We start from the raw sequence: 11,868 nt of genomic DNA, 5'->3' as shown, positions 1-11,868 counted from the left end.
TCAGCAGGTAATCTGGGACAGGGACATCAAAATCGGGAGGGGGAAAGTCGAGCTTGTCAAAGTCTATGGGTACAAGCCAGATTTTTTTTGAGCGCCTGCCGGGTTTTTCGTACTCAAAACTGTCTTCCACTTTTATGATGGACACATCATCTGGTAAACTGGAAGAGTCGTAACAGTCATCCCTCATCTGGTCACCCTCACTCCCATCCATGTTGGCGTTTTCCAGCTCGTCGTTGATTCGCTGAACACACTGCTGCAACCAGGCTTCTTCTTCTTGCACATCTGGAAAGTAAATCTCAGTGTACCTACGGATCACCTGAAGCCGATGAGGATCCAGCAGTTGTTTCCCAGAGTCTCCATAGCAGCTATACCTTTCAGCTAATTTTCTGTGGTCAAAGAGTTCCGGAAACAATCTGTGTAACAAAAAAACAGAAAATTCCCCTGGAGAAGAAGCTTCATCTAAAAATTCATTGAGATCCTGAGCATCCAGCATGTAATCTGAGGCAATGACATTACTCCTGTCCAAGGACAAAGCTTCCTCCTGCTCTTTATCCTCCATAAAGTGAGAGGATTCGACCTGCTCAGTCTCATAAAAACTGGATGACTGCACAGACTGCTGACTGTTTTCCATTTCCCTTTGAGCCCAAAATCTATTGAAAAAATCATTGACTTGAGGCAAACACTCTACCTGCCACACAGTTGTATTCTTCACAGAAGGATAACAAACTTCCACGTAGTTACGGATAAGCTGCAGATGAAGAGATTCAAGTTTCCTTTTGTTGAGAAAGCCACAGGCACTGCAGCTCCTGCCAAACTCATCGTCGCTGAAGAGCTCTGGGAAGAGCTGCACCAGCAACCTGCAAGCTAAGTCTCCACCTGATGTGCTTTGATCCATGATTTGTTTCAGCTCTGCAGAAGTCAGCTGGTACTCCGGGGGAGGCCTGAAGTCTGCGACAGCCTCTGCTGGGCTGACTTGCTTTTTAATCCTGCTAACCTCCAGAGACAACAGGTCAACTTTACTGTGCAGCTGAGTCATATTGGTATTGAGGGTGTTAAGGGTGTAAAACATTTTCTGGATCAAAGAATATATATTTGGGTCAGAATCTGCAGTACCCACCGTGACGGCGATGACCGAGGCCGAGTCCCTTTTGCGTTGATCGTTCAAAGTCCGAAGATGTGAGGGGCTGCTGGGGTTGATTTTTTCAAACAGCTCGTAAGAAGCAAACTGCTCTGCTCCTGGTGGGTTCTTCTTCTCTGTGATTTTGTGTGAGATGCCATAGAGGGGTTTCTTGTAAGATGGAGTGGTTACGTCACTGAAGGATTCTTCTTCGCTGAGCCACGTCACGTTCGGATTCTTGTTCTTGCCTGACTGCTCGGTGTTCACCTGAGTGGGTGAGGCAGTGTCTCTGCTCTTCATGTTGGAAACAGGGCCCTTGGAAGGAAGAAATACTCTTATTAGTAAGACTGCCTTAAAAATGTTAGCTAGAAACGTGTCCCTTAAGCAGGTATTGCTACAAAAATATGCAAAGTCAACTTTGATCCCAAGGACTTAGTTGTGTTAAATTAATAAATTCACTAGGAAAAATAAGAAGTCAGTAACTGATCATTCAGGCTTTTATTCTTTGTTTTGTTTTGGCTCATGGATTTCTGCAGGAATAGAAAGGCAGTAATAATCCTTAGTGCTCTCTACCCACAGGGCTCTGCAGTGTCAGTCTGCTTCACCTTGAATATGAGGATCTTGGGCTGCAGAGAATTTGGGTGGCAACAAGTCAGCAACAGAGCCAAGAATAGAATCTAGATTTTCTGACTCCTGGTCCTGTGACCTTGCCACTGCCTCCAACAACTGCATGTAATATTCCAGAACTCTCTTCAGGTTAGCTTTTGAAAATACTACCAGGGCTGCAGGACACCAAAATTATGCTTATTCTCTTCTTTCTGATGTGAAAGGTTTAAACAGAGGGTTTTAAAAATCTTTGTAATGCTGTACAACTCCTATACAAGTTTTAAAAATTACTGTAATTTTTAAAAGTATTCTGTTTAAAGAATAAAAACTTAAAAACAAAGAAGCACCTTGATACTGTCATCTTAAAAACAGAAGAGTAAGATTTCTTTATTTCTGAAAGGCAGGGAAGTTTAGACTCGTGGGTTTCTAATTTTCTAAAATGTTTATATGAAAAACAGTAATGAGCTCTTAAGGAATGAAAAATAATTTCTCTCAATAATTTCTAACTCTCCTTCATTGAAATTGGAAACAACCATTTCATCAGCCCACAGCAAATATGCAGGGCTTGTGTTAATTTTGAACGTGGATATTGCAAATAATTCTTAGGAAGTTAAGTGGATACAACAGAAACAAAGTCCAACACACAGAATTCAAACATGAGAAAACACAGATTTTAGAGACGAATGTGCTGAAATATTTTGCTTGGTTTGTTCCACAGAACACTCATTAGATAAAAGACACAGAATTCACATTCAAATATTAAAACAAATGGAAGACAGACTTGAGGTTTCAGCTGAAAGCAACAAGCAATTAGAGATTCTAGTGAAGGCCCCACGATGTCCTACAGTGAGGAACCTGAATGAAGGTTCTCATCTGAAAAACCAGAACTGTAACTCTCCTGAAATTTATCTGGGCCCTATGTGTGCTCACACTTGCCATCTGCTTGTTGCAGTGACAAATTTAATCTAATTACAGCTAATTTCAATTTCTAATGCAATGTGTACTCAAAAGATGCTCAAAAAGAACAAGCTGGTTTTGCCTCCAAATTTAGAAACCAGCAGACTCAATGAAACTGAAGTTGTGTTTCCAAGCTCTCCTCTCCCTCACATCACACAACCCTACACGTGAAATGTTGTGTGGATGGACAGATGGAAACATGAAAGCACAATGCAAAGGCAACATATTCACCCTGTGCTGAATCCAATAGGACCTCACCTCCAGGTCCCATTTAGAAGACCATCCCTCCAGTCCCACTCTGCCATAAGGACAGTGAGGAACCAAGGTCTGGTAACATCACCAGCTCTTAACAGGTGACTTGACCCAGCAAGTGGTAGATACACCCTGACAATCAGCTCTTTGTGCCTTGTAAAAGACCAGAACACAAGAGACCCAGCTGTGAGCAGAGGGCGATGCACGTTGCTCCCACCCAACTGTAGGCTCCTAGGCTGGGCCTGAGGTTGTCATACCCCACCTGCACTTGTCAGTGGAGAAACAGAGGCATTCTCAGAGGGCAACAGAGCTCTCCCAACCAGACACCACCTGAAAGCAGGTCATGAAAACCTCCACTGACAATAACCATAGTTCTGCTCCCCAGTCAGGCACCCAGACTGAGTTGCAATTTTCCTTTACCATTTTAGATCAAACAAGCAAAAACCCAGTGATTCTGGAGAATGCATTTTTTAGACATACAGTGAGCCCTGCTACCTGAGCAGCAAGCTCTTCCACTGACACTGCTGTTTACACAGAATATTCTCAAGTTCCTTCACACACAGAGCATGATTAATTCAATTCCTTCTCTACCCAGCAGCTTGCCAGGGGCCACCAGTCGCCTGTCAGTTCTCGTCAGAGCTCCTGCTGCACCCGTTCCCTAATTAACTGTATAATAAAACCTGGCAACGGGGGGTGGGGGGTGGGCAACTTCTATTAAAGTACACCTCACACACACAGCCAGGGTGAAGCAATATTGGAATGTGTATGAAACAGCACAAATTCACTGCCCTCGGTATCTGAGGGCGCTCAGCGCGGGCTGTGAAAGGCTCTGGAGGAGGAGATTCCTGCTAAGAACTCCTGCAGACCTGACCTCTGCTGTGCTGGCAGCAGAACTTCTGCCCTTTCACCATCTGGCTGCTGCCTGGATTTGCTTATCTGCACCTCAGAAACACACAGGCAGTGTTCAACTAACAGATGACAACACATTTTGGCCCCTATTTAAGGATTTCTTATTTCAGATGCATTCTCCTTTTCTTTCCTTTTGCTTTTAATTCCTGTGCCTTTCTCCAGTTTCCATCTGGGAACACCACGACTTTTTGTAAATTCTCCAGTTAAACTACTATTTTATATTTTAAATTAGTTTTCTGTATCACTGGTCTTGAAACATCAGTGTATCACAGATAATACTACACACCCTTAAGAAGATCAGTTTTAATGTAGCATCAAAAAGCCAAGATATTATTCACTGAGACCCCATTTATATCATATACATTCTTTCAACCTTTGCAAAATGCACTATTTTGGTAAACATTGACCAATATAAGTAGTTGTGAAATAGCCCCTCACACTATCTCTGGGAATTCCAAGCCAAGTTTTAAAAGTTGTTTGGTTATTGCTCTGCTCAGTGCTAAAGTCCAGTTAATTTGTGACCTTTTTATGCTTAATAAACCAAGTCTAAATATCCATAAGAATACAGAACATAATATGCTGGCATTGGAGTAAAGAAGAATAAATACATGAGCAAGAAACACAGAAAACAATTCCATCAAACACATGAGGACTTGGAAATGTCTTGCAGAAATTTTTTAAATTTAAAATCTTCACACTTTTTTTTTTAAGAAGAAAATTCATTTCTGGTTATCAAGTGATTAATATTAGAATTAAAAAAAAGAGCTAATGTCTTCTGCTAGAAAGTAACTCAGTGATATAATCACCAGCCCAGCAGTGCAGTTAAATCACACAAAAAGTACAGCTCTGCTTCTAGCATATATAGATACCTGTGTTATAGGCAGCAAAAATAAACTACAAGCAGATTATTCTCAAAAACATTAACATTTTGTCCTCTGTTTAAACAGAAATAGTTAATTAAGTCATCAACTAGAACAAAATATTGGTTCTAGGAAAGTACTTTAAAAGTGTTGTTAGGATTGAGGAGTATTTCTGATTGGTTATTTAACTAAACATGCTGATTCACCGGGGTCAGTGAAGAACGAATTTTCTGGGTCACTTTCTGAAATCATAAGTCCAAAGTTACAACTCAGTTAAAAGAAATTTTAAAATTTATGACAGGCAAACAGTAAAATCCAAAGCAAGCAGAGTTCAGAGATCACGATGAAGCTCTTTGAAGAATCTGAATGCAAGTAAAACAATTATAAAAGGAAAAAGAGAAAGGAAAAGAAAGAAAGAAACAGTGCAGTAAGATTCAAGCCCATCTAGCACAGGCATTCATGGAAAAACACAGCCCTGAGAAGCCAGAGATGACAGGCAAGGAAAAGAAATATGAAGAGCTATGGCTAGAAAGGAGAAATGAAATGCACAACTACAGCACAGAACCACTGGCTAGATAGCAGAAGAGCAGAAAAGGATCTGTGCAACAGAGTAGGTCATCATCTAAATATATCCCAGGGCCTGAAGTTATTCCAAACAGGGTGAATTTGAATCTAGGTTATTTTAATAAAGTGCTGTTTGCAAGAAACAGGAGGTCATTACACTGCTCTAGAGGGTGTTAGAAGAGCTGTAACCACCCAACTCTGGACACGACCCTTTCAGGAATCCCCAAGAGAACAACAAAAATACAAGGTGACTCCTAAAGCAGAGCTGAAGAAATAGAATTTCAGTCTTGGAAAGGAAGGGCTGAGGGGGGACAACTTCACACTACTTTTCCCATGTGCAGAAGACTTTTCTAGGAACAGATGATCACTGCTGTCCCTAATGAAAATAAGGACAAAACCCAACTTGCTCAGTTTCAGAAGAGATTAATGAAAAATTCTAATTGCTAGAGGTGAAGCACTAGAACAGGGTAACAGAAGTGACTGGGCATCTCATTCACCAGCTGGACAAATATCTGGGTTGTAACAAACAGGATGCTGCACCAGAAGTTGTAGTATTGGTATCAAGTTGCCCTTGATATGTGGAAATCTTTCGCATCCCAGCATTTTTATCTTTCAATACACAAATCTACACTTGTCCCACTGACAAGCATCTGTGATGCTTGATTGCAAACTCATTACTAATGCTAACCCAGTAAAACAACTTGCATTGTGCTTATAGCAGCAGTGAATTTAGCCTCTGAAATATGAACAGAAAAATCACAGAGCTGTGTACAGAAAAGTCACCTCTTGTGCAAAGCGTCTCTTCTTCACCCCGAGCAAACCGTCTGGTTGGCTTCCTAAGCCCTCACAGCCAAGTGGGATCTGTTTCCTCTTGTTGGAATCCTGCAGGCAAGGAACTGTGCCATCCAGCGAGTGCTTCTCAGAGGATCTGGATGTAATTGAGCAGTCTAGAGCTTCATCTTCATTTTCTGCTTCTACTTTCACTCTATTCTTTTGAGGAATTTTTACTGGGGAAAAAAACAACACAAAGGTTTACAAAGATAAGTCTCTCTCTCCAGAAAACCATGACACTCTCAATACCTTCTTTTGTGGATTGCTTCCTTTTATGAAAATGTGTTTTCAAGAACATCATTATTTTTTTATGACTTGTATCATAAGTGTAACCTGAAGCCACACCAAAGTCATTTCTGTTATGGTAGGAACCATTTAGTCACCCAGTAAATGACAGTTTCTTCCCCAAAGAAGAGTCTGAACAGAAAAAGTTACAGTAGGAAGATTTTTTTTGAGGGGGAGGAAAGATGCAGTGCAGAAAATATTATGAGTAGCAAAAATAACTGTGTTTTAGATAGTTTTTTAAAAAAACAATGCTGTAATTTATCTTGATTCAAGTGCATTCTTCATTAGATTACACCAGCTTTTGTTCAACATGATTTTTTGCCTCATCACAAATGACACAAAGTATAATACTTTTACCTTCATCATCATCAGTGATTTCAGCTGAATTCATCTTCTATTTCACTAAAGAACAAAAAAAGAATAAATACAAAAATAAATATCAGCATCTTCTGGCACCAGGAAACACCCACATCTGTGTTTATGACTTTAAAGCCATTGGGCTTTACAGGCCTTGGATAATCTCCAGTCTGTACTTTTGTAGAGCCTGGCTGCTCTCAGTAATTTATTCTTTCATGGCTTTGTACAGACTATCCCACAGACCACATCCAACAGCAAGGAGTGTGTTGAAAATTAGATGTCTTTTTCTGGTGTGCAGAAAAGTAAAAGTAATGTTAACCTTCTCTATGAAGTACCATGGCAGTATATAAATAGGAGTTAAATGTATTAAACTCCCCATCTTATATCAAGTCACTACTTCTTATCAGAGTGAAATGTTTTCATATTGTCATTGGGGGTGACCCAAAGTCTTTACAGAAGGAAAAGTCATCATAAATTGGAATATGCATGCTGGAGTAAGTTTTCATTTGATCAAAGACTGATCAAGTCTTTTTGATATGGATTGCATCAATTCAAGTGGAGCAATCTGTAGATTTACAGTAAATACCTTTTTTTTTTTTTCCTTCTGAATAATCTAAGAATCTTTTTTGTAAGGAAAAACAAATACATGTATCATTCCAGTACAATTTTAGCTTTACTTCTCACATGAAAGATTCAATTGTATTTCTGTTTCCTTGAAAACTGATCTGGCATATTACTTGGGGGCAAACATCAAGCTGTGAACGTGTTCCTAGAAGATAATTCTAAATCTTTTGGAGACCTACAAAGCAAACAACCTCATGAGATCTGACTGACTGTTCCAGGGCACACAGCTGCAAACTGACACTCTCTTAGCTGGTGAACTGGAGACTGGTGAACTGTCACACACAGCTCATGTTTATCCACACGCAGCATGTTTACGTGGCCCCCAAATTATTATTCCTTTTCATTCTCAGTAGTTACACTCTTCTTTCCAATAGTTTTCTTTCAACTGTTCCTGCCTGTCCTTTAGCCAAGGTCTGAAAGCCAGGGAGGATTCTCTGTAGCTTGAGCAAGTGAAAAAAGCAAGGAGGCAATCAAGTCTACATACAGCCCAGGAGTGGGAATGAGAAGAAAATTTAAGAGAGGAGGGGAGTAAGAGAGGAGGAAACTGTTTTGGAGGGGAAAAAAGTGTCTACCTTGCTTTCAAACAGAGTTCAATAGAATTATTTTTTTATTTCAAAGTATTGTTAAACAACTCTGCAATCACTTAAATACTGTGTAGTTATGAATTTCTGACAGTAATTGATGTCTGTTAATAGTAAGTCGGAGATAACATTTGGGTAAGATTTTGTGTGATTGCACTACCACAAGGGGCACACCCACACATGCAGAAGCTGCACAGAGTTGTAAAATCAGCTCCTACTGGGCCACTCTGAAAGCCAAGGCATCCTCTGATGTGCTGACCTTCTACACAGCCCCTACACACAGCGTTACCAAGGGCACCCTTAACAGCTCAGGTGAGATTGGCTTCATCACCACAGCACCAGCAAAAGTCTCTCAGTTGGACTCAAGAGCTGCCACAAACCCCTTAGCTAGCTACTCCTTTTACCCACCAAAATCCCCTATGTCAGGACTCACGTGTATTAATTGATCCACATACACGATGCCAACTCATAACCACTTAAAACCTTTGCGAACTCGAGGGAGACGCAGCAGCATGAAATGTTCAGTGGCCCAGACCAACTTCTACACCACCTGGTAAGCACTGGTGAAGGTTAATACCCAGTCTTACTAACACAGCATTATTTATGAATTTAGACACAGCCACTACAGCTCTTCACAAAAAAAATCCTGTGCACTTCATAGAACACCTTCAAAAAGCTGCCCTGGACCTTAAGAAAAGCACTTAGCACTAAATGTTCAGATTTTGCCCCAGTGTCCCAGCTACATTGATGTTCAGTTTCTAGATCTTTCTTACACTTTTCCATTCTGCACTAGGCTTAGCTCTGAGGGATGAGGTACAAGATCAAGATGTGCCAGTGCTCAAGAGGTATGACACAGTCTTTTTGTGAGGGCCTGAGGTGACAGTCCAGAATATTTTGCAATAGAAATCAAAATGGTTTTCCAGGTAATTCTAGACTGCTCTGTTAGAGGAAAACATTAAATGATGGTAAACAGAGTCAGAAGGGAAAAATATAAAGGTGTTGGGGGGGGGGAGACAGAGACACAGCACAAAATACTTAGGAGGGGATATAGGGAATTATACTTTCCTTCCAACTCCCACTACAACTGCTGTTTGAATAGGAAGAACGCTCTAGGAGAATTCCTCTGAGAGGATACAAGGAAATTGGAAGGAGAAGATAGATGAGGAACTGAAGAGCCACTCTTTACAACTGGAAAAAATTAAAAATAAAGCAAAGTGCATACCCTGGTTAACTTTCTGAAGGGCACAACAGCAGGAAGACCAAAGATACCCCAAACTCAGGTCAAATCAGTTACTCAAAACAGTTTGAAGCAAAGTGTTCTTACTTGCTTTGAAAAAAAATGTGTGTAAGAGCTTAGGTATTATGAGAAAATTAAGCACATCTAACTGCATCTGCCAAGAGAATTTTCTCCCTCAGAGTCCCACCTGCTCCCTTAGTCGTGGACTGGTTCCCCCTTTGACCTTCAGCTGTTCCAGCCTGAAAAACTGACAGAAAACAATTCACTTCCTTCTTTGCTGGGTTGCTCTTTCATTCAGAGAGGCAAATGGCAAGGCAAGCAACCAAGCCCAGCTCAGGAGCACGCATGAGGATTGGGATGGAAAGGAGGAATTAAAATCTCTTTCACTGGCTTGTTCAACCATTTCATGAAACTTCACTTTTCACCTGTTGACACCAGCATCTCGCTTCGAATTTGGGTTGCAGTGGCTCCCGAGTGATTAGTGAGCAGAGAGATCTCAGCAGCAGCTGTACCTGTACTTTCACAGGAACAGGGAGCCTGCATGTGTACGTGTTCGTGTTCATGTCCACGCACGCAGCCCTGTCTACGTAAGGCTAACAATAATTTGGTTGGTTGGTTAAAGTCCACTAAAGGGAAAACATTTCGGATTCTAAACCACTGTAGCAATGAGCAGTAAGTAGCAGAGTGCCACAGAAGAGGGAGCAGTGTCAAAACCTGTTCTGAGGTAGCACTCTGCCCCAGAGGATGAACAAAGATGGACCAAAAAAAAAGACCTAGAAGAACTTGGGATAAATCAGTACAAAAAGCAATTGAGTAAGAAATCCATCCAATAAAGCAAACACCTGACCTTGTCCTTGTTATGTTGAGTATACCAATATATCTAATCCTTGATAATCTTTAAGGTCCCTTCCAACCTTAATGACTCTATATCTAATTCTTACCATATACATCTTTTTTCAAAACAGAGGATAACTACATGTATCATCCTTAGCCCAATCATGACTCGATGTTATCTACAAGACAGCAGTTAGTTCTGGGGAGGGGTGAACAGCCTGGTACTCAAGTTGGGAGCCTGGGTTTGCAGCTGTGACTGGGAGAGCAACCAGCCTTGACAGCTTCATCTTGCTGGGACACAGATGCTGCAGTTCATCCTACTTCCTGGAGAAAGGAGAACCTGGAGGAAGGATTACAAAACATACCAAACACCTACAACAGGAGCTACATCAGCAGCCAGACCCTAATGAAGTTGACTGGAGGTTTAATTTTAGCAGAAACTTCTTGTATTTCCACCTGAACTGGCCAAAAAAAATAATGCTTCAAAAAATAAGGACACAAACATTAAACTTCAAGTTTTAGGATTTTGCTTGTTAATGTTTTAATATTTCATAAATATTTTAATTTGTGAACCAAGTTATTTTTGAAGCATTTTCTTTGGGTTCTTCGGTTTCTATTTTGTGTATTAAGTTCCAAAGAACGTGTGAACAGTTCAGAAACACCTCATGAAACAGGCATAAAATAGGTAAACTAACACAACATTTCTCTCTTCTTATGCAGAAACACTTCAGAAAGATTAACTCTTCTAACTCTGATTATGGATCCTTCACCTCTGAACACTAAAAATGAAGCAAAAAGCTAATACTTTCTATTTTTCTTAAAAAAAACAACCACAAACAGCATCTCTGCTTTGATTAATGGCTTCTAGAATAGTAATGAGCTACATCTACTAATGCAGGATCAACAGGAAGATGTGTAGCACTTGGACAAACTCAGCAATCAAGGAAACAAACAGACCCCACCCTCACCAGGCAAATAATAAGTAAATATATTTTACTGCCTGCATGTCACCAATTGAGAACAGCCTTCTTGAGAGCAATAATGTAGTTTATAATTTCTGTGTAACTTGATGTCTCAAAATCAACACCTTGCTGATGTATCAGAACATTCTCACCTTCTCATCTAAGCTGACCCCCTGCTAGATGCCATGAAATGGAAATGCCAGCACAACCTGGGAAGACACAAACATTCCTTTTGGCTCAGTCCTCCAGACTCACCCACAGGCCTGACACTTCTGAAGCAGTTAAAAAAGATGAACTGAGAAGGTGGTTTTCTCTTCTAAAGGAACTAAATAAAAATACCTGGATTTGCAATCATGTAAAAGAGGATCCTATTCTTTTGAAAATATGTGATGAGCCTATTTGCAGATCAATATACAGTCTGGTGTCCTCCTACTTCAAGTGAAGCTACTTCAAATAAAGGGAATATGAACTCTAGTTTAACTCCAGACACCAATTTGTGTTTGATTTGCCACCTTGTGATTTACAGCAAGATCCAGAAATCCCACTCAGCTACCAGCTAAACCTGTAGGAGATTATAGATTCTAGATAAGTTTCTGGTAGACCACATACACAAAGCCTTCTGAGCCCTGCTGTGCTGGGAGCACCTCTGCACCTGGCCTGCTGGCCAAGATCCAACACCCATTTCCAGCATGTGCTCAGTACTTTGAGAGGACAGTCATAAATAAGTGTTGGGTATTTTATTTTTAAAATGGCACAATGCTTAAAGAGGTATCTTGGAGCCAAAAAACTTCTTTTGCTTTCTGTTTTGTTTTTTTCTTGTTGTTGTGGTTGTTGGTTTTTTGTTTGGTTTGAGGTTTGGGTGTTTTTTGTTGTGGTTTTCCTTACATTCCTG

At 40.5% G+C, this 11,868-nt stretch overlaps 1 protein-coding gene across 1 annotated transcript in view; it reads right to left on the bottom strand.

Annotated features, from left to right (window-relative positions):
- Nucleotides 1–6,772, bottom strand: part of BEND3 (BEN domain containing 3) — a 7,636-nt gene extending 864 nt beyond the window's left edge. Inside the window, 3 exon segments of the mRNA XM_010003852.1 lie at nt 2–1,432; nt 6,049–6,272; nt 6,739–6,772. Coding sequence (XP_010002154.1) covers nt 2–1,432; nt 6,049–6,272; nt 6,739–6,772 — 1,689 coding nt within the window.
- Nucleotides 6,773–11,868: the final 5,096 nt, after the last annotated feature.

Source organism: Chaetura pelagica, unplaced genomic scaffold, assembly GCF_000747805.2.
Source record: "Chaetura pelagica isolate M959 unplaced genomic scaffold, ChaPel_1.0 scaffold128, whole genome shotgun sequence".
Lineage (NCBI taxonomy): Eukaryota > Metazoa > Chordata > Aves > Apodiformes > Apodidae > Chaetura > Chaetura pelagica.
The sequence above is the reverse complement of the archived record's forward strand: the minus strand, read 5'-3'. Positions and strand labels throughout refer to the sequence as shown.